The following is a 23,378-nucleotide window of genomic DNA, read 5'->3' as shown; positions in this document are numbered from 1 at the left end:
AGTTCCGATACAAGCTCCTAGGCGTTAATCTCGTCGCTCAGGTCGACTTTTCCCACCTCCAGCCCTCCCTCAGATTCCTCAGGCAATTGACGCCCCTCAAGAGACCTCATTTCTGACTGGCAGAGGCGGCGCAGCGGCAGCAGCAGCAGCAGGCATGAAAACAAAGCGGAGAAAAACGCGAGTGTGTAAAAGTAACGTCTTCGGCCTACGATGACGTCGCATCGCCACTGTCAACCAAGAGAAGTTGCTTCTGACTTCCGCATCTTGCTGCTTTTGGACCCGGGGCCGCCTCCGGAAGGGCGGAACGATCGACGCTGGCAGGGCCTGGGAGCGAACCCCAAATGGCGGAGTCTGCGGAGGAACAAGAGGCGGATTTAGATGCCTTCCTAGACAAATTCCGGGGCCCTCAGCGCTATGAGGGGGCATTCAGTCCACAGAACTGGGAGCAGGTGCGACTCGGGGGGAGGGAGCGGCTGTTATCCTCGGAACTGAGTTGACAGGGGCAGGAGAATGGCGTACGAGACAACGTGGCTCAACCCCAGTGCAAAAAGGCTGCTGGGGAGATCACTTGGGACTTGGAGTGAGGAGAGAAAAGAGTGTGATCTTGACTATGCATTAGGGGCAGCTAGTGTAGAGGCTTGGAGGCTGATCCCTTGGAGAGCCGAGTCTGGCATACGCAGTTATCCTTACAGCAGCCCTGTGAGGAAGGCTGAAGGATAATGGCTAGCCTAAGCTTTGTGGCTTAGTAGGATTTTGAAGCCGCCTCTCGTTGCATCGTCTATGCTATGGTGTGGTGGTTAGACTGCTGGACATTTTGAGACTATGCAAAATGCTAATTTGCCCTGAAGCTAGCAGACTGACTACTGTCTTGCAGCCTAACCTACCTAACATGGTTGTTGAGATGATAAAATGAGGTGGGGGAGACTCGTGTGCCATCTTGAGCCCCTTGGAGGAAAGGTGGGAAATAAATGTAATAATAAATAAATAAACACTTACTAGCCTTATGCAAACCACTAACTCTCAGGCCCCCTAACCACTGCAGTATGAGGATGATTATAATGACCTTAACAGGGTTATTGTCAGCGTTGCTAACACAGGAGAAGCATTGTTAATACTGGCTTGAAGCATTCAATGCAAATGCTTAGTGTTGCAGCCATTAATTTGAGCCAGAGTTGAGTCCTGGAATTCTAAAGCATATGAAATAATAGCAAAGATGAGAGTGCCTGGAGAGCTTGTGCAGAATGCCTTGCCTTCAGTGTTGATAACACAGTGTTTTAGCACTGTGCATTACTGTTTCACTTTAACATTTAAAGTAATATATTATTTTAGGTTTAGATACAGTGTCCGTTCTTTTGCTATGTGTTCAGGTTGCTGGTGTATTCTGAATTTGCCTGTAACAATAGAGCTTACCTGATAACTGTAACTGTTCTGTTGGCACAATGCTGCCTTCTCTCATTTGCGAACTGAAACTCATTACCTGACAGTGTACAGTGAATGTTGACCTTCTAACCAGTATAATATCAGAGGAGCAATACGTGTTGTGACATTAGAATATGTAATATTTAAAATTTGCATATTGGATTGTTAAGTTAATATACATGTCAGTGTATTAAAATTTCACTTGGAGGAACATGATTCCAGACTTTATGGACATGACTCTCTCATGCGGTATGGTTAAAACAGAGGCTGGGAACTTGTGGATCTCCAGATTTTGCTGGACTGCAATTCCCCTCATTGTTGTCTTTCGACCATACTGGCTGGTTCTGATGGGAGCCGGAGTCTTAACAACATCTGAAGGGTCACAGATTCTCTACATCTGGCTTAAAATAGGGTTATGAATCCTGTGGTCACATTTTCCCCTCACATATATTTTAAGAATAAGCTTGAATGGAACTGAAAGTGAGCAGATCAAAAGAAAGATATGGTTGGGTAAATTATTGTCTGCTCACGAGTCCTGGAGTTTAAAAAGAACATACACAAAGACATATAATTCAGGTTATATCTGCCACCCTTTCGGTTGCTTATTCATAAACATTGGCTTTGATCAGAAATCTCACTTCCCATGGAAACTGAGGTGAAAGAATGGGAAAATGATACAATCCTGCTCTGATTAGTCAGAATCATGGTAAGAAAATTTTAAAGTATTAAGGAGAAGCTAGTCCAAATGAAATATTAATTCTGGTTACATTTCCCTGTTACTTTAATGCTTTATTTTAAATGTATTTTAATGAATTTTTGCCATTCTGATCTTGAGCCACCCTGACTGGTGCATAAACAGTAGAAAGGCAGAATATAAACTTCTATATAAAGAAATTTTAAGAGATGAATGAGAGAGTGGGTAAATATTGCAATAAAATATGTTACTGCTGTTCTGACATAATAAAGACTTGTGCTTTCTACCCCTTTAAAAGAAATCTGATTCCCGAGTCATATTTTAAAGCCCTTGAATAGGAAAAATGAGTCAGTAACAACTCTTAAGTTAACTCATCTGCCCTTCTGAATAGATTGCCTGCAATATGGAGGAAAATTGGCATATGAGACTGGTGGTTTGTGTCTACATGATGTTTCCTGTTTTGAGAGTGAAATGTATCATGGGCTGATGGTTCACACATAACACTAAGCCATAGTTTAATCACTGCTTAGAGTTGTGTTTAAAATGGGCCTATGTGCCTCTCTGTGTAAATAAAGTTTGGCAGGGAAAGTTATTTATTTATTTAATTTATACCCCACTTTTCTTTCCATGCTAGAAACCCAAGGCGGCTTACATATGGTTCCCAGGCGGTCTCCCATCTAGGCACTGGCCAGACCTGACCCTGCTTAGCTTCAGCAGGTGCTGGCCTCATGTGCCTTCAGACCATAGCCTGGGATAGACAGACGTGATAGAATTTCTGTTACACTGTTGAGGGTTTTGTTTTTCTGGGCCAGGAAAATTGTGAGTTTGACTTGCACTAATGATGCTAATGAAGTATAAGGACACTAATTCTGAAATTACTTGCCCTGACAGTTGAAACCTATGAATGTGTGAATTCTTTAGAAAAACCCAAGGGCAAAAGTAAATGTATAGGAAGAAAAAATGCAAGTTTTCCTCTTAAGTACCTCAAATAAAAGGTATCTTTCCGAAGGCATGTGAATGTTTTGAACTCTTACTTTTCTTCCACCCTTGTTAACTTGGTCTGTCTGCATTTGTTGACAGGAATTTGACCAGATTCCAGTGTTCATGAAGAAAGCTCCTTCTGAAATAGATTCTGAGCAGAATCCTGACCTGGCATGTCTTCAGTCTATTATTTTTGATGAAGAACAAACTCCTGAAGGTACCTTTTGTAGTTTCTACTTGCATATTATAAATTTTACATTTGATGGAATTTGCAGTGTTCTTCAACACTTCCTCTAGGAATCAAAGGGCATAATTGTTTTATTTGTTATGGACAACTTGGCTTTTAAAGGAGTGTTGAAGTAGGTGGGCTCAGGACCCCATCTACTAGTGATTGTTTTTCTAAGGTTGTAATGTCTCTCTTGTTTTTCACCAGAGCAAGCCAAGACCTATAAGAATGAGGGCAATGATTATTTCAAGGAAAAGGATTATAAGAAGGCTGTGATATCCTATACTGAAGGACTAAAAAAGAAATGTAATGACTTAGAATTGAATACCATACTTCATACGAACAGAGCTGCTGCCCAGTTTTATTTGGGTAATGTACAATATTCAGTACTGTACCTAGCTCAAATTATGTATAGCAGCAAAAGTATCAAGATGTAGGGTCATCTCTCTCCTGTATGTTCCAATAATCATGAATTTGTTCTTAAATGTTTTTAAAACAAACAAGAAGTCTTGAGGTTGCTAAATTTTAGAGCCATATCTGACAAGATCCTCGGTAGAAAGATGTTCATCCAACAGTGTCTGGTGAGTTTCCACAGACTAATAATTGTACAGCTACATCTTTGCCTGTAAAATGGGAATAGTAACGCCTGGTGCACAAGACTTGATAGTGAATGAAATGAGGATTATTGAAATCCACTGAAAGGTACACTGGAAAAATTTGGTGGAATTTATGATAGTTTACTTGAACCCCTTAGCATCCAAATTATTATTGTATAATATATTATTATCATATAATTGAACAGTGATGACCAACTTCTGTATTTTTGGAGGCCACTCTGTTCTCCAGACAGTGTTCCATGGGATGGAAGTATTTCTGTAATAAATTAGCAGTAAAGGTTTCCAAATTACAGTAGGGCCCCGCTTTACAGCGCTTCGCTTTACAGCATTCCGCTAATGCAGTGGTTGTCAATTACAGAAAGGCCCTACTCTTACAGCGCTTGTTCCGCTTTTACAGCGTTTTTTTGCCGTCGGGTGCCATTTTGGTCAATGTTAGTCAATGGGTTACAGTGGTTTTCGCTTTACAGCGGGGGTCCGGAACTTAACCCGCTGTATGAGTGGGGCCCTACTGTATGGAGCACATGTGCTCTGACATAGCATTGCATATAGATATATACACTTGCATATTATATACAAAATCAAAAAGATGCGGCCCCTCTAATTCATTTCTACTACGTATCTTTTTGATCTTGTTGCTCTTTTATGTAACATAATCACTTCCCTTTTGGTAAAGTGAGTGTCTCGTGTGAATGAACTCTTTTTTTATCATTGTAAATAATAACTAACCTCCCTTAAAATCCAATGAAATGACTCAAGTTTTATAGGATGTGTTTTGTTTAGGTAATTACCGCTCTGCTCTCAATGATGCTATTGCAGCAAGAAGACTGAAACCCAACCACCTCAAGGCAATAACAAGAGGTAAAATAGCCTATCATTATATTAATGTTCAATGGTTACGTTGTAATAGTAATTAAGTAGTTAAGAAAGTAAGATCCTCCATGGCGCAGAGTGGTAAGCGGTAGTAACGCAGCCGAAGCTCTGCTCACGGCCGGAGTTCGATTCCAACGGAAGGGGGAAGTCGAATCTCCGGTAAAAGGGGTCGAGGTCCACTCAGCCTTCCATCCATCCGTGGTCGGTAAAATGAGTACCCGGCATATGCTGGGGGTAAAGAAAGGCCGGGGAAGGAACTGGCAATCCCACCCCATAGGCCTGGGAGCCATATGCAGAACAGTGAATTCTGTTCAGGAAACCACAGGAGGATGGTGAATGTTGTTTGTGCCAGCTGGTAAAGAGAAGAGAGATGGGAGAGGCCAGCAAATTTACCTTCCTTTTTTCTCCCTAGCAGCCCTACTGACCTTGGGGCCCATGAGTTTTGTCAGGGCCAGGATAAGAGAAATGCCAGATGTGGCTTATTGCCACCCTTGTTCTCTTTTGTGTTTGTTTTTTGCTCTGTTGCTGCTTTGGAAAAAGAGTGGGAGATCTTTGCTGTAGATGCTTGTGGGCAACGATTCATGCTGCTCAGGGATGCGTTGGAGAGTGCGGGTGAGAGGTGTTAAGTTGCTCCATAGCCATATGGAGAGTCTGTTGGCATAGTGTGGCACCTTCTTGATACAAAAGACAGAGGGAGTAGACTGCTGCAGGTGAAAGATGGGGTGGTAACTGTTGCTAAGATCATTAGTTGGTCAGTCTGTTGAATGTTCCGTTTGCTTATTTTTATACAGGTGTTTGGTTAAAGTTGAAATCCTAATTGTTGCCCTTCTTGTAACTTAACTTTGTTCACCTTATGATGGAACTGTTAATTTGTTGCTGTTTACAGGAATTGTTTTAATGATTTTGTACAGCAGTTTTTACATTTCTGTGTATCTTTTCTCCTTTGTTCTAATGTTCCCCGTTCTTTGATTGAAAATATTCTGTGAAGAGCAGGTTATAAATACTTCAAATAAATAAAATAAATATAGGTAACTTGGAATTCCATGATGGAAGAAAAGTGGGATATAAATAAGTCAGACTAGAATTCAGGCCCCTATGGCTGTTTGATCAGTGTCTTAAATCTTGGGGGGGAAACCTGACCAACATGTCTGTCTCCCTGTTTGTCACCTTGAAATTTTAAAGTTTAGTTAAGCATGTTGTTGTTTGCTGCAGATGTGTGTAACGAACTAACACTTTTCTAGGAGCGCTGTGCCATTTGGAGCTCAAACATTTTTCTGAAACCATGATGTGGTGCGAGGAGGGGTTGAGAATAGATCCCAAAGAAAAGAAACTTCTAGAAACGAGAACTAAAGCTGACAGACTAAAGGTTAGAAGGGGGAAATGGAAACCTGATTATAACAACAGTAGACTGAGACTAGCGGAACATTAATCTCCTTCTCACAGTTATGATATAGCTTTGTCTTTCAGCGTACTGAAGAGAGGGATTTCAGAAAAGCTAAATTGCAAGAGAAGAGGGAACAATCTCAGAAGGAGGCCTTACTGAAAGCCATCAAGGTAGCTTTTTTTTTCTTTTAGGGGGAAGGAGGGGAATTGCCCCTTGAAACTTTAAATGCATAAAGATGAATTTTAGATCCTTGCCTCAAATTTTCTTTTTTTCTTCTTATGTAGGATCGGAATATCAAATTGTCTCCAGCATCCTCTAAGGATGACACTGTGATATCAGCAGGCCTGGCTGAGATATCTTTAGATGGGCTCAGCTCAGAAAATGATGTTGGTGCCAAAGTCTGTCTAGATGAGAATGGCAGTCTAACTTGGCCGGTGCTGTTCTTGTATCCTGAGCATGGGCAAACTGACTTCATCTCTGCTTTTCATGAAGAATCAAGGTTAATTTTTTAAAAGCCTAATTAAAATAAGTACAAATTAACATAAGGGAGGTAGCAGATCCAAGAGAAGGGAGGAGGCAGCAGGTCCAAGTCATACAATTCTGCCATGTTTCCCAGTATTTCAGCAGGACTGTTGAGATGTTTCTCTGAATGTGCATAGCAGGAGTAGAATCATGCCTGCTCGCCCCATGCTCTAATCTCAAAATAATGTCTGAACCAGCCTTCCCTAGCATGATGCCCTCCAAATGATTTGGACTACCTCTCCCATCAGGTTCAGGCAACATAGCCAATGGACACGGACGATGGAAGTTGTAGTCCAAATGTGGAGTCCTACAGCCCATTTGTATGAAGTGGTGTACACTGTTTTAGTGACTGAAGGGACAGTACTATGAGGTTATTATTTTGGCTTAATATTAAATAAGAGAATGGATTTATGATCTTCCTGAGTATTCCTGTTATAAGAAAGCATTGAAGAATTTAATACAAATACCACATTGATTAGCAGCCGTTATGAAATTATGTTGCCTTTTATTCCAGGGACATTAGTGTATCTACTTGAATTCAACTGTAGTAGATGCCGAAGCTGAACTGTTGTTACACACTACTAGTAGCTGCAAGATTAACATGATCCATCTTGTATTTCAGATTTATTGACTATTTAATGGTCATGTTTGAAGAACTACCTCCCTGGGATATAGAAAAAAAGTATATTCCGAGTGAACTAGAGGTAGGAAACTGCACCTGGCATTTGTCTGTCCTTTCTTAAAATGGATATTCTAATATGTTCCCTTTCTAGTGTAGCCTTGAGCAGTGTAGCTCCATGTGGGATGTGTAGACCTTTTGAGCCCTGATGAGGTGCAGTAGGGGAGCATTGGGTTCTGGCTGAGGAGAATGGGAGAGAGGACAGAGATTGAGGAGATTAGAGGAAGTAAAAAGGAGCCATTCAGAGAAGACTGTGAAAGAGAGAACAGCCACCACTTTCTACCATCACTTAGCAGTATGCTGAGCAGCAGCTTTATCACTAGAAGTGTGACAGCCTAAGGCAGCCTACATCTGCATCTTAGGACTGTGTAGCCCAGGGATGGAGAACATGTGGCCCTTCAGATGCTGTTGGATTAAAACTACCATCTTCCTTGACCATTGGCTACGCTGGCTTGGACTGATGGTATTTGGAGGCCAACATCTGGAGAGTCACGTCTCCCCAACCCTTATATATCATAGATAGATCTGAAGGACTCCACATGCTCACATTTGCCTAACTCCATTATTGGACCCTTATCTTGTTGGTTATAGACTTATTTTAAATTGGAGACTCACAATGTGTATGTATATTGTTTATCTGTACCTCTTACTTCATCCCCTCCTTTCCACAGTTCAATGTTAAATAAATCCTAGCTCTCTTTTTTCTATTCTATTAGTCGCTCACTGGTTGCTTCCTTAACCTCCTTTCAAATATTGAACTGGAGATACCATTATTTTGCGACTCTGGCATTTTCCCCCTCATCCATCCGACAAGTGTTTGAACCCAGGTTCCTGTGTTTCCCTGTACAACAAACAGTGCTGTGAGGGGAAGTGAAGTTACATTTGGAAGCACCACTGAGATAACTTTATATGTTTGAGGGGGGTACATATTGTGGTACTTGTTTTAGTCAGTCCAGCAACCCCTTGTTTATATAACTAAGGCTGCAGTCCTATTTGCCAGTGAGTAAGTCCAACTGACTCAGTGTATTTTATAGGACTGTACTGTAAGCTATATGCAGGTTATGCTAAACAATTTTGAAAGTGCTCTAGAGTTTACAGTTCATTTGTATGTTTTATAAATTCACATTTATATTTAACTTCTGTCTTGTCTGCCCACCTTCTTCAGTAGATTAAGTTGTTTTAGGAAGAGATATATTTTAAAGTCTGTCTATATTGTTCAAGACACACTGTGAGCACAGAAGAAATAAACATAATTATAGTAGCAATATGAAATTTACATCAGCTTAGCATTAAGGCTCCAGGACACTTTTATAATATAAAAAAATGTTAATATTAGTCAAGTTGATGAACAGGGTCTTTCAATGACTGCAAAGTAGGTATTTTCCAGTATTTCCCATCTATTACAAAATAAGGCCTTGAATGAGTCTGATGTACAGCAGTAGAATGGCTTGAGGAAATAGAACACGAGTGTATTGTGAGACAATTTTGGGATGTTGTTTAGTAGTTTCCAGGCTGTGATTGTCATTCAGTGAGATAGGAAGTATAATGTGCTGCTGGAAACACTTTAGAAACCATCTACAATATGTTGACCTTTTAACAGTAGGTGACTTTTGATAAGATCTGTGCTTTGGAGAGAGGAGACCACAGCCTGTTGTTTGGAGAGAGTGCTCTTTTTAGCCAAGATTTCAATAGCATTCTGTATTACACCTCAGGCTATAACTTTAAGGCAGAGAATAATCTCAAATCAGAGGGTTACATTATTCACAAATCTCTGCCAAATTATTTTAAAACTTAAATTTATTTAGATTTATAGACATTAATAATTATTCATTTATTTAGATCTCCCAAAGACTTGGAGTATATGACAAAACATTTTTTAAAATCCAATTAAAGCAAGTAAATAACAATTCTTAAACTATTACCCTTCTACCCATTTAAATCTAAACTCCCTAAACTGACTCAAAAAAATTACAGCGACAAACCAAAGCAGTTGAAAGGGTTTCTCATCACATGAGTAATTGCTTGTTAGTATTGCAGATGCCCTGCTGAGCTGCATAAATATCCCAGCAAGCCTTAAAAGTAATGTTGCTTGCTCTTGTTCACGTTTAGCCTGTTTGTTTCTCATATTAAATTGCACAGCTTTATTATGAGGATGAAGAAAGAGGAGAGATATACCAGATAGGCACGGAAACAACATTGTTACAAGCGCTGCAGCACCAAAGGTGAGATGCTGAGCTGAGGACTGCATGCTATTCATCTTTATCATCTAGACGAGTGTATAATATTGAATCAATAGGATTCACACACTTGCTTCAAAAACAAAGTTTCTCTTTCTAAAAGTAATTTAATGTTAATCATTATTGTTCAGTAGATATAAACATCAAGCAAAACTGCCCGTATGTTATCAGTTCAGTTTAGAAACTACGCCACCTGCAGCTGAAGCTAGTTCATGCGTTTCGCTACTGTGATGCCTCAGTCTTTTCATGGGGGTGCCAGCCAGACGTGGCAGTTACTCAAGGGTATAGCAAAGCATAGCCACTACATTGACAAGATGGGTTGTGTTTTCAGACTATCTTGCAACAAAAGGTTAGCCGATAGCTTCTAAACCTAAAAAGGTAACTTGCTGCTGTTGTGTGTACATGGACTTCCAGAATGTCATGGATCTCCACAATACAGGCATATTTTCTTGCAAAGCTGGCTTATTAATTTGTTTCAACAGTCAGAGCATATTATTTATATTTCTGTCTTATTTTCTTCCAAGGTTGTAGAGCAGACTTGAAAATCTAACCTAAGAAGTTATAGCAGTATCTTTCAGTATGGAGTGGGGAAAATGGGACAATGTTTGTGGTGTAACAAAGCCTGCATGCACAAATACTAGCAAACAGCTTTTCTTGAATGTTGTGAAATGGAGGTTGACTGGAGACTGGAGGTTGACTTTTAACTGTTTTTGCAGGTACTTCATAAAAGCTGGGACTCCTACCTTTTTGGTTTTGGTCAAACTTTCTCCTTTCTCTAGAAACTACTTCTTTGGAAAGAAGGTTCACCATCTAAAGTGAATGCGCATGAATTCTTTTTGGGGGAGAACACCCCCCCCCCGCATATTGGAACAAGCCCTCTTGAGATTTATAAACTGGAAAGATGGAACATTTTGTATGTACATATTTTCTTCTACAATCAAGATGACAGTTGTTACGACACGTGTTCTTGGGAACTTGTGTGTGTGAACTTGCCAGCCACATGTCCCATGAAACACACGTTGAGCGGAGGGGGATGTTTTGCTAGGGATAAAACTAAGCGCTTTGCCCTGAAATGTGCCTAAATGGTGTGTGTATATCCAAGAAATGCAGGTCCAAACCAGACTAATGCAAAGCTTTCTTGTATTGAGAAAAGAGATGAATAGTATTACAAAATTACTGGGTGCGTGGCAGCATTAATCATTAATATCCTAACCCATTCATAACTTCAAACTAAGAGTTTAAAGGACCCTATTACTATAAAGAGTGACAGGTAGGAGAGATTACCTATCGTAGTCCAGGAGTGGGCAGTTGAATACAGCTGAAGTGATGTGGAAGAGCTCTGACCCAAAACCAGGAAGGATTTTGTTTGTCTCAAGGCTGGTGCCAAGACACAAAATCCCTTCCTGGTTCTGTCCCTGCCGTCCCTCGCTTTGAGAGCGTAGTTACACGTGTTGGAGCTCAGATTGCCATTACCCCCTCCTTCAGCGCAAACCTCTTTTTTTTCTCTCTCATCCCCCTGCAAAGGAAGGGTCTGGGTATGAGGTGATTTTGTGTGTGTGTGTTTCTAGCTGATGCTGAGAAACTCAGGCTACTTTCTTTGAACAATGGGATTGTTCTGCTAGAAGTCTGCCAAAGAAGAAGAAAACAATTATTTCAGTTTCTCTTAGTTGTTTTTGTTACTTCCAAACTGGCCTTGTTGTCCTTTACACTGTACCTCAGGAACGCATAACCAGCAAAACAAAGGGTGTGTGGGGTGGGAGTTATAGTTCAGCAGGCTCCAGGACCTTGCACCTAACACAGTTTACTAGACCTGTTTCCTAATCCTAGCCTATACAAAACTCCCCTGCAAAAGAATGAAATATTTGTGCTACAGAACCAGCACTGGCACTTCCATTCACATTTCCTCTTGTATTACAAAATAATTTCGGTGAATAAGCCTCATTATTCACATTTTCTTAAAAGTAAAGGAATAGATCAAAACTGCTCATACTTTTAAGTAAAAAACTGTTCCACCTCCACTGTCAGAGGCAATATGCCTCTGAATACCAGCTGCTACTTATCACAGGTGGGGAGAGTGCTGTTACACTCAGGTCCTGCTTGCGGGCTTGCCATGGGCATCTGGATGGCCACTGTAAGAACAGGATGCTGGACTAAATGGGCTTCTTTGGCATGATCCAGCAGGGTTATGCTTATGTTATCTACCTAGATATTTAAAACACTGAATTTTGCTTGAGAGAAACAGATTTTTGGTCTGAATATTTGGTTAGTTTTCAAAGTATCCAGGTTGCCATAAGTTCTGTTAATTTCAGAGGGGTTTTTACTTGCAGACCAACTTGGCATATAACTTTGCAGCTGTAAGTACCGTAAATTAAGTGTTTTGGGTGTTGGGGAACATACGTCCAATGCTATACAAGTATAGCTAAAAATGCTGTTTTAAGAAGGTTTGGAATGTGTGGGGCCTCCTAATTGCCTACCCTCTGTTGTTACTCATAGCCACAGAGATTAAACCACAGTTGTGATTTCTTTACCACTGTCTTTTGCACTTCAGCAAAGGAATGTGGAGCTCATTGTTGAGAGCTGTGCAGTTTTATTGACTTTTCTGTGCCTAGATCACATTAACCTCTTGAAAATAAACAGTTTAAAAAGGTGATGAACACATTCGTATGTTCTAAATTAAGGTTTGATTTCTGGAAGAAGTACATTTCTCACCCACCCAGCTGCTTGTGGTCACTGTAGCATCTCCGTCCATGCTACCAAATTAGAAGTAATAAAACACAAAATGACTTGTTCTAGAGTAACAATATATCAAGGATGCATCTTCACACTGAGTCTGTAACATCCCTCCATGTTGCAGCTTGTTTTTGAAGTGCTCTCTTTTGCTGATCAGTAAGGTTTTTTACACACAGATCATTTTTGCAATATTAATGGACTTTCTCCCAGTACAATACTGCATTTTACAGTATGACGCTGCAGCCAACTTTATTATGGTAACCCATAGCTTTATCCTGCTTTGGTACCCTATAATGTATATGTTTGGGATAGTCTATATTCAAAATGCAATAATCATATTTTGCCAGCATCAGTGGTTCAAGATATATAATGAAATTAGCACCATCTAGCAATCATGCCAAGGCTATTCCATTCAAAACCCCTGAAACAAATACATTAAACCATAGATATTTTTTGTTATAGCTTGTTCCCTGCCCCCCCGATGTGAAACTGGGACAGTCCCTTGTCACCTTGATTGAAATTTGGTAGAAGCACCGGGGGGGGGGGGTCTGACAGAACTGTGTAAGATGACTGCATCTTGCCTGTAGACTTCTGTCTATCATTCCTGATACTAATGGCTTGATAATTCAATGAGCAAAACAATCCTATCTGGGTGGGGGAGGGTACATAACTAGCTAGACTATAGCCATCGTAAAGCTTAACTTTAGTTTATTTAGAAAATTGGGAGCAGAGGGCAAATGAAGTGACAAATGTTAGCATGGCAATTCACAAATTCTGTTTCAGCTGTAAACATTTGCTTACGAAGTTTTAAAAACACACTCCATACTTGAAGTATTTTCATTACATTAAATTGTCTTGGGTACATCAGTCTCTCAGAACTGTCTTTATCAAGTAGTCTGTTCAGTATATAAGAGCAACAAGGAATCCACTGGTCTGTGGAGTCACTTAGTGCATGGGCTGCCAACCCAACAATGGCTAGAAAATTTGCAGCATATTATACCAAAAACAGCACCTGTGGGTCGTATGTGGGAGACTGTTCTATAGCAATTCAGGTCATGGCTTAAAGAAAACCATTATAGTTCATATTTTTACAATCATTCCTAAGCAGAGTATTTATTTACCCATGTAATCATAATGTTGAAAGATGAGCAGCCATATAGTAGAGGCTCAGGCCATTGCATGTGATGCAGCACAGGTTGCAGAGGGAAGAGAAGCCATTGTAGATGCTCAGTCTGCTTGTCAGCTCCTTATAATTAGAATCCAGTTGATGCAGCCGTATAAAGAACTTGTGTGAGAACCACCCAACATCTTCTCCTAAGCCATAGCTTTGTTCAATCAGGTGCATTTCAGCCATAACGTCTGAGGTCACTTGCCCAAACCACTGAGCGTTTAGAGCAGCAACTATGACACAAACGAAGAAGACTGTAATCTGGAAAGGAAAGATAGTTATGCCATGAACTTTTTATTGCCAGGCAATATCAATCAGTAAGTGGGAGCTTGCATATTGCATGCAGCTACATGGCTTTGCAGAAACCCTGTTTGGATTTATGGCTGGTACCAACATCTTAAACCATTATGCAATGCCTGTGGCCCTGGCGTTGCGGATTATTATAAAATAAGATGGTGTGTGGACCTTGCCATGGCATTTTCAAATCAGCATTAACACTAATATTTCAATCCAAGATGTCTCTGCATCTTGGATTGAAATATAACAAAGCAGTATGGCAAACTAACAATGAACATAATATTTTAAGCAGGAGGCCCAATACCTGCATGGTTTCTTCCTCATTGAGAAGCTTGCTGGGATGACACATAGAAAATATGGTTAGGTTGATGAAAGCACAAGCCGACCCAATGTGGAAGTAATAAGGGAAGAGGCAACTTTGAATGAATCTGAATGTATGTTGTGAGAGATTGTTCCTCATCACAAAACCTGCAAGAAAAAAAGAGAAGAGCACAAAGGAATAGATTACTTAAATTATATATCCCCATAACATGTCTATACTAAAAATAATAATGAACAGCCAATATTTTTTAAAAATAATATTGGATGCAAAATAAATAGACATTTATAGTTTTGGATAATCTCTTGCTTCAGAATGGAGCTTATTTCCATTGGTTATTAGAGGTTTCCATACTTTGTACTTTCTACCTTCCATGTCATCAGGCCAGCTCTGATGCCCAGAAATACAGACAATCCAGGAAGTAAATCTCCCTGCTATCCGGTGTTCTCATCCCTATTTGCTCAGCCCATATGCTTATAGCCAAGCAATAGTGGCTCTTCTCTTTCTGAATTCACTGCATATGCCACTCGAAGTTCTATGTCCAGAGCAATCCCATTTCTCCAAATAATATTGAATGCTTCCCAAACCAATCTAATAACTATAATTAATTTGCCCTTTGAGCATCTATGTGCACAGAGTGGGTGTGTGGAACAGTTCCAACCTACTGGATATAAAAGTCACCCAGATCTGCATTCCCCAGAAAGTTGAAAGAAAAACCAAGTGGAGCACTTTCACTAAAGTTGAGGGATCAGCATCTGTGGGCATGGTACTACAAGAAGGTAAGTCACTTGCAACGCCCTTGGATGAACTTCAGCTTGGGAGACTCTCTTATTCCACCTGTTCAGACACACCAAGAGGCAACAGAAAATTATTGTAGCTTCAGTCTTCAAAGCAGTAAGAAATGTCCTCCTCAGAATTAGTGTGATTGTTATCAAAACTGTTTTTGTAGCAGTACTCACCGGTAAGGAGTAGCAGCACCTCTTTTTTTGCTGCCCATGTCAACCATTTTGTGCTGGCATTCATGGTATTTTTTTTGTATCAAGGTATGAGTTCCTGCACCTCATTTTTTCCCAAAATGTTTCTCTCTGTGTGTGTGTACACACACACCCCACTTTTCTTAGAGGTATATTGATGTTTCATATGGATGTTGTGTAGGAACTAAATTAAAAAGTGTCAGCTAATAGTGCTTAAAGTACAAGTTCAGGCTCCCAAGAGAAAGCTTTTCTGAGTCATCTGTGAACTGTGGCCCTCATAATTTCCACTTTTGAGTAGACTGATAAAAAGATGGTTAGGTCAGCTCACCGTATGCCACCATAAAGCCAGGTCCAGGTTTTAGACACTTCAGGCGACATCTGGAACCATTAATGTCAATGAAAGTTTTAACCACTGATTAGAGTATGATGTGGGTTGCACACACAGATTTTAATTTTTTGCAGCATTTGTCCCATGGTCATCAAATTACAATGGAGGGAAGCTGCTCTATTACTTTCAAACGGTTTCTCACCCCTAGTTGATACCTCTGTTGGAAGAAGTAGGATTGCATCTATCTATAAGTAATATAGACATTATTCCAACCTACCAAAAATAAGTGCTACGTCACACGTCACAAATTCTTGCAATAATGCACCTGGGATATATGTGACAGGAAGCAATTGCCAACTGTGGTTTTTCAGCCACAAGAGGAAACACTCTGTGTGTGACTGTCACCATGTGAGTAGCACATCAATTCCCACAGAGAAATGCTTTCAGTGCCCAGAATGCTGTAACAAAGTGGGTGCAAAGGCATAATATAGCCTTAGGTATAGGCTAAACCCCTTAGACTGCCAAGAGCTAGCAGGAACTCAATCCCACCCACCATTAGTATCTGGAAACCCACAAGCAGGAATAAAAAGAACAATAATTGCCTACACATTCCCAGCAGGCCCTGCAGCCATGTCACCTTACAGACAACTATCAAAAGTGTTAGAGACAATTATTAAAAGTACACTTTCTGTTACATACTTCTAGATGAAGAACCCACTACAAGTGTAGATCCCAGTTGATAGTTGCTTATCAAAGCTGGCAATCATCTACTTCCAATAGCAAAAGATGGCTGGTATCTTAATTTATTTGGAATTGTTTTATACATGCAATTGTTTTTATGGATGCAGTTGTTTTATATATGTTGTTTATTGCATTGTAAAATCATTTTGATAGCCTTCAAAGGAAGTGATGATTCATAAACGAAACAAATAGGAATAGGAATGCTGCAACATGCGCTTTACAAAAGGAAACTATTTTCCCCAGGGAAACACTCATATTGATCTGAACAGAATACAGCATATATAGGAAAAGCAAGCTAGAATTAACTGGACTAACAGTTTTTTCCTCCTTAAACTTAAAGTACATAAAGGTGGACAATTTACTTGCAGACAAACACACCTCACTCTTTTCTTTGTCATCCCTTCACCCTGCAACACAGAAAAATAAAACTCAGAGGCTACAAGGAGTGGTCAAATACAGTTTCCCCAAGGGATGATCAGATAATGGAAAATAGACTGCCTTCAAATTGATTCCGACTTATGGCAACCCTCTGAATAGGCTTTTCATGATAAGCGGTATTCAGAGGGAGTTTACCATTGCCTTCCTCTGAGGCTGACAGGCAAAGACTGACCCAAGGTCACCCAGTGGGCTTCATGGCTGTGTGGAGATTCGAACCCTAATCTCCCAGGTCGTAGTCCAGCACCTTGACCACTACACCATAATCTCAATCAGATAATAAGCACACCTTTCTGCATTTAAGAATACATGAGCAGGAACCCTTCCTTTTATTCAGGATAAATGAATCTAGAATGACTCCTGCCACTCCTCATTTCTGTACTAATAACAGGAAAGTACATTAGAAGTGTGTTAGGACCAGTCTATAACAATGGGTTCAAAAAGCAGGAGCGTGTTACATCTCTTCAGCTACAATCCTAAATCTGCTTACCTGCAAGAAAGCCTAAATAAAATCAATGGGATATACTTCTAAGTTGACTTGCATAAATTGCACTGTTGATCTCCGTAGCATTGTCACACCAGTCTGAGAGAAAAGCAAATGGAGAGTGTGGCCAACGATATTTCAAAAAGGATTTTGCGACTAGCAACTATGGAAGCGTTGACTTCAAAACATAACCTTCCTTACTACCAAGAAATAACAGCTATATTTGTGTATTTTTCAGTGCATCGCTCAAATCTGCCATACTCCCCGCCGCCCAATACTCCCATTCAGAGAATCCCAGCAGCACATACAGCAGCAAAACTGTTAGATCTGATCCAAAACAAGAAAAATGGCATCGTTACCATCAGAATAAGCAGAGTCGAAGGACACGGTACAAAATTCAAAAGCGACGTAGGCACTACACCCATGTCAAATGGTCCGCAAAGCGTAGCCAGAAAATATGCACAGAAAGCATTTTGTAGCAGACAGACTTGTACTGCATCCCGGAACTGTAAAGGAAAGTCCCCCTCGCGGCAGGAATGCACAGAAAAACAGGAGAGACTGGGAAACCCTCGCGGTGCTGTTTAAGAGGAGCCAGAAACCAAGCGGGGGCGGGGCGGGGGAGCATGTAGCAATGTGCAAGTTTGCACAGGCGGAATTCCACGGCTTTTTGGGCGCACGTGGTTTACTTACAAGGCAACTTTAGCCCGTACCCCAGCAATCGTGGCAAGGCGGGAAAAATGGAGGGGGGAAGAAGGGAATTGCGCGGGTCCGTTTGGAAAGGCGATGCTCCGTGTTGTACACAGCCGCAGCAGCCTCCCCGCCCAGCTGGAACTTGGCAGTTCTCAGCACTTTGGACGGCAGAACTGCTCGGGGCGCGGCTGTAAAGATCATCCAGAGGGGCGATGGGGCACGATGGAGATCCGAGTTCCTTCTGATCCGCATCGTATCTAGTCAGCCCCACTGGGTGGCTGCCACCCTCCTATACCTGGCTTGGTAGAGTCGGGGCAAGCAGCAGCGGCTGCAGCGGTGTCCAATTTAACCGTCCCGACGGATCTCCAAGTTCTGCTTTGCCCACTCTAAGGCGGGGCCGGTGAGGGGGGGGGGAGTCTCGGCCTCTGAGCAGTCACCTTTGGCCTAGTTCATTTTTCCTAAGCCAGAGAGGGCTTGCCCCCCTCATTACTGAGTCAGTGGTGTACCTAGCATATTTGACACCTGGAGCGGATCATTTTTTAACACCCCCCTCCTCTGTACGACAAAATTATTTTCAGTAATAATCATGAAATGAAACGAATAATAATAATGGCCAGAAAAGAAGCAGACAGTGTTTCAGCCCTGTTGCGCAACATCTCTCAAGGGAACCGCTGCACACACTCAGAGGCACACACTGTCTTCACCATCCTTCTTTCCCAAATTCTAGTACTGATCTCACGCTCTGGGGCTCAAACAAAGCTGGCAGCGGCTCCCTCTCGCCGCCCGTCCTCATCTATTGCCCGTATGTCTGTCGCGGCGCTGGGCGCCTCCACTGGTTGCACCCGGGGCGGACAGTAACCTTTCATGTAACTAGAGGCATAAAATGCTTTTTTTAAAAAATCCACAAACTGAATGAGTTAGCCCAAACAGACCTACCATTGGGACCTGGTTCAGGCATTGGTCAATTTTCCTGCAAGGAAACAAAACAGACAACACTCAGCTTTTGTGAAAGCTTGCTACTGTTTACTCCAGGATTATATCAAGAATCGATTCAGGTGGCCTACTATAGTAAATTCCTTGCCATCCCAAGGATAAATAGCGTTTTGTTTGTACTGTTGCAACCCTATTCAGAGATAGATGAATGTGGAAATAAAATAAACAGAATGTGGAAATAAAATAAAATAAAATTTAAGCCACTCATGGGTCAAAATATGAAAGGGGCAACCACTGATTGTTTCTTTTAATGCCTACTCTTAAAAAATGTGATCCTAGCCATTAATAAACATTTGTTCAGGCCTTGATGGACCTTATTGCAAATAGGTCACATCCATACCATTCTTTTAAAGCACCTGGCTTCCTCCAAAGTATCCTTGGAACTGTAGCTTGTTAAGGGTAATGGGAACTGCAGATTCTTTGGGGGAAGCCATGTGCTTTCAATGTATGGTGTGAAAAATCCTCATTGTCTGTTAAGAATTCTGCAGCATTCCATAAGTACAGGGGAAATGCTAATACTTCTGTAGCGGTCCTATGACTAAATTCCAGAGATAAGTCTTCCTTTCTCAGTAGAATTTACTGATGTCAGATACATTAAGATGAAGTAAAAGCGCACAGCGGCAAACAAAGTTCTTGCAAGCAAAGCAGCACATGGGGAATGAAAAAAAAACACTACAACCTTAGACTTGCACTGTTCTACAACCCCCATCATCCTTGCCCATTGGCGAAGCTGGCTGGAGTTGATGGGAGTTACATTTATGTGGTTCCCAGGCACTTGTACCTGCTTAGCTTCAGCAAGATGCCTTATGTGCCTTCAAACCCCACCTCAGGACTATTAAGGTTGGGTCATATTTAGGGTTGCCAGGTTCAGGGCCTGAGACTGATCCTGTATCTTTAGGAGAAGAGAAAGTCAGCCAAGTACAGGTGTTCTTGCAACACTGTAATGGGAAAAACCACAAGGTGGAATTCTACCTTCCCCCTGCACAACTTTTAAAGAAACATAAGACCTCTTGGTTGCCAGGCCCAGCCTCCAAGAGGTCTTCTGTATCTTTAAAAGTTGTGCAGGGGGAAGGTAGAATTCCACCTTGTGCTTTTTCCCATTACATTGTTGCAAGAAAACCTGCACTTGGCTGAATTTTCTCTTCTCTTAAAGATACAGAATCATTCTCAGGCCCTGAGCCTGGCAACCCAACCTCTAATGCTCCCCAAGTACAGCAAATGAGGATAGGGAAAATCTAGAGTAAGACATCCCCCCCAGGTTTCCTGTTTTAGCTGCTCCATTTTACATGGTAAGAATTCTAAGAACACAATGTATGTGTACGTTGGGCTTTTCCTAACCTGGTACCTTCTAGGACTCAGGAGAGGGGCAAAATCCTTGGGATCCGGACCTCTGGAGGGCCCAGGCTTCTGGGGGCCTGCACTATGAAAAAAAACAAGCAGTACATTACAAAATAAATTCTGGTGTCTCAACAGACCAGAGAGTGGCTATAATGTCTGTTGCTAATCTCAGCATATCCAAGTATCCTTGGATAACTTTTACAGAGAGTCAGAAAGGGGGAGTGCCACCTTTCTCCATCTCGGGTTTTAATGTCATGACCACAGTATCCTCCTGGTCTAGCTTCCTGGAATGAGAATTGGGGACACTATGTTACGGTGGCCCCAGTCTTACCTACAGGACCAAGTCCAGAAAATAGCTTTGGCTGCTTTTGGCCCCCTGGCAGTTGTGCTGTAGGAGTGCTGCAGGGTACCATCTTATTATTTATTTATTTAATTAAGCTTATATACCGCCCGACTAGCAACAGCTCTCTGGGTGGTGAACATTAAAAATACAATAAAAATAACACAAAACTGTACAGTCTAAAATCAAAATATAATAATTTAGAATTAACAGGAATTAAAATGCCTCAGAGAAGAGAAAGGTTTTAACCTTTTAATCTTATTCCCAATGATATTTAATATCTATATGAAGCCAGTGGGAGTGGTCTTTAGGAATTTGGGGCTCTACTTCTCTATAACATCTGAATCAGGAGAGGTTGTGCAGGTCCTGGACTGGTACCTGGATGCAGTGGTGGGATGGATGAAGGAAAATAAGCTGAGCTTGAATCTTGGAAAGACGGAGGCACTGGTTTCTGTAGCCGAGAAACTGGTCAGTTGCCTACCCTGGATGGGACTGCACTCCCCGTGAAGGAGTAGATATGCAGTCTGGGGGTGCTTTTGGATCCAGCCCTGTCACTGGAGGCCCAGGTAGTCTCAGTGGCTAGAAGTGCCTTTTATCAGCTGCGACCGGGAAAGCCTGGCTGGCTTTCAAGCACTGGTGACTTCAAGACTGGATTACTGCAATGAACTCTATGTAGGGCGTCCCTTGACCTTGACCTGGAAACTTCAGTTAGTGCAGAATGCTGCAGCCAGATTGCTGACAGGAGACCCTGTCACCATATAACACCTCTGCTCAGGGATCTGCATTGGTTGCTGATTTGCTGCCGGGCCAAGGTCAAGGTGTTACTGTTGGCATATAAAGCCCGTAACAGCTTGGGACCAGTTTACTTGCGGGACCGCCTTACCTCATGTATACCCACTCGAGCACTTTGATCTGTGGAACTGTTACAGGTGCCACATAATGCTCATTCTGTACTTTTGCTAATTTTAATTGTTTTTCAAATGTTTTTATTTACTCATTTTTAACTGTTTTATCAATAACTGTAGTATTTTTGGTAAACTGCTTAGAGGTTTTTTCAGTCAAGAGATATATACATTTTGTTAAATAATTAAAATTAAATTAAAAATAAGCACCAACATTTATTAATATGATTCAGATATGGCAAAGCACAACATATATCTTGAGAGCAGAACTATTAGTAGTAAGCCCTACTTCACAGTTCACAGAACTGTATTAGCACTACTACTAAAGTAGTTTCGTAATGCTGTAGTACTAAAAATGTTAAGTTTATTTATTTTCACTTGGATTTGTGAACAGTGTTATTTGTAATAAACATATTAACTATCTCCTTCTGCTAAATTTTGTTCATTTATTTTCAGTCTTTCTCACCCTAAGTTAAACCTCAGTCTCTCAAAACTTGTTTAAAGAAAGTAGTAACATTTGGTTTGTAGGAAGATTGAGGGAGGGGCCCCAGTCATGCATCTCGTCCCGGGCTCAGTGCCAGCTCTCAGCAGCCCTGGTGCCCTCCAATTGTTTTAGACCACAACTTCCATTAGCTGCCGATGGGAGTTGTAGTCCAAACCATTTGAAGGACACCAGGTAGGCAAAGGCTGATGTAAGTGAACTGAACACAACATGTCTATTCAGTTAATGGATAAATTGAGCTTTAGGTTGAGAGGCAAAGGAGGTGGTAAATTTAGCTAAATTGACCCTTACTGTATGGTGTTCATTTTGTTGTTGTTATTTGAGGATATCTTTTGTTGTACGGTCCACTTCCAGCACAACTGTGTAATGATTTCAGGTGATTTAGGGTGCAATCCTATAAACATGTCTAAGCCCATTGAACTCAGTGGGACTTCTGAGTAGGCATTCATAGCATTGCATTGTTAGACACGTGGATACTGTTAGTGAAATGAGTTCACTTGAAATATCTGTATCTCCTTAGTATGAAGGAATGGAATGAAACTTTATTTTTACCCCGCCCTTTTTCCAAACTGGAACTCAGGGCGGCTTACAAATAAAACTACATGTAGTTAAAAACATACAAAAATATACAATTAAGATACAATTAAACTATACGCAACCTTAAAACCGTGAAACAGGCACTTAAAATACTAAAAAAACAATTTAGAATAATACAAATAACAGCATAAAACAATAAACAAACCTTATAAAGCCCAAGTAGTAGTTGTCTGCATCTTGGTAACTCATGTGTATAGCACAGCAATGGAGACAGCAATCCTGATTTGTATTTTGCCAATAGAAGACTGAGCAGATGACAGTTCTGATGATCATTTATTAGAGAGTTGTTATGAGCCACTGTCTGTCAACCTCAGCATCCATATGAAATGCCGAGTTGATCATGCAGGATAGTTGTGACGCCCTTTCCAGTCTGCTGTGTGGGGGTATAAATGGTGGACAGCATTACATTACATAGAGAATCATTGCCATAAGTCACTTGGCAATAAATCACTTTCTCCCTCCACCTGCAAAATGCTGATATTGGCAGTGGATTACACTGCAGGGTTGTTGTTAGCCACACTTTCAATATGAACCTCACAACTGCCACAGCCATTAACAATAAGGGAATTAGAATATTGAGCAGCTTGTTTCTCCCTTCCTGGTACAGGAAACATCTGCAGGGCAATTTTTAAAACTCTTTTTCACACATAAGAAGACCAGGGTTTGAAAAGGCATGGGGTTTTTCCTTTGCTCCCTTTGGTTTGGGGGGGGCATGATTGCCAAAACTCTGCAACAAAAATTTCTTGGCTTTCTCCATGAGTCACTGTCACATTAGGACTCTAATGAGAAAGAGTGCTGTGGTGTCAAAAAGTAGCAGCAAATCTAATCTACAAACAAAGGAACGGTCAGTCTCTATCACGACTTATGTCTGTGTTTTTCTCCACAGAAGTTAATGGCTGCTAAATGACAAA

At 41.1% G+C, this 23,378-nt stretch overlaps 2 protein-coding genes across 11 annotated transcripts; one reads left to right on the top strand and one right to left on the bottom strand.

Annotated features, from left to right (window-relative positions):
- On the top strand, positions 1-12,279 carry TTC4 (tetratricopeptide repeat domain 4). 2 transcript variants are annotated; one of them, XM_061633099.1, is made up of 10 exons: positions 1-449; positions 3,194-3,311; positions 3,528-3,626; positions 4,718-4,795; positions 6,049-6,173; positions 6,275-6,361; positions 6,476-6,690; positions 7,336-7,417; positions 9,532-9,614; positions 10,346-12,279. In XM_061633099.1, the coding sequence occupies exons 1-10, from the start codon at positions 342-344 to the stop codon at positions 10,446-10,448; spliced, it is 1,098 nt and encodes a 365-aa protein (XP_061489083.1). In that variant the 5' UTR covers positions 1-341; the 3' UTR covers positions 10,449-12,279. The 2 variants fall into 2 exon arrangements, with proteins under 2 accessions (XP_061489083.1, XP_061489082.1); XM_061633098.1 differs by having other exon boundaries at positions 3-449; positions 3,528-3,689.
- LOC133387729 (transmembrane protein 205-like) lies at positions 9,279-22,818 on the bottom strand. Of its 9 annotated transcripts, XM_061633103.1 has the most exons (7): positions 22,613-22,818; positions 18,732-18,765; positions 17,112-17,204; positions 16,565-16,593; positions 14,809-14,980; positions 14,129-14,292; positions 9,280-13,788 (listed from the first exon to the last, which is right to left on the bottom strand). In XM_061633103.1, exons 5-7 carry the CDS (start codon positions 14,906-14,908, stop codon positions 13,489-13,491), a joined length of 564 nt encoding a protein of 187 aa, XP_061489087.1. In that variant the 5' UTR covers positions 14,909-14,980; positions 16,565-16,593; positions 17,112-17,204; positions 18,732-18,765; positions 22,613-22,818; the 3' UTR covers positions 9,280-13,488. The 9 variants fall into 9 exon arrangements, with proteins under 9 accessions (XP_061489093.1, XP_061489085.1, XP_061489087.1 ...); XM_061633109.1 differs by lacking the exons at positions 14,809-14,980; positions 18,732-18,765; positions 22,613-22,818 and adding exons at positions 15,446-15,495; positions 17,465-17,714 and having other exon boundaries at positions 9,279-13,788; XM_061633102.1 differs by lacking the exons at positions 18,732-18,765; positions 22,613-22,818 and adding an exon at positions 17,465-17,712.
- Between the last annotated feature and the right edge of the window lie 560 nt (positions 22,819-23,378).

This window comes from Rhineura floridana, chromosome 6 (genome assembly GCF_030035675.1).
Source record: "Rhineura floridana isolate rRhiFlo1 chromosome 6, rRhiFlo1.hap2, whole genome shotgun sequence".
NCBI lineage: Eukaryota > Metazoa > Chordata > Lepidosauria > Squamata > Rhineuridae > Rhineura > Rhineura floridana.
Note: the sequence above shows the minus strand (reverse complement) of the source record. Positions and strands in the feature narration are given on the sequence as shown.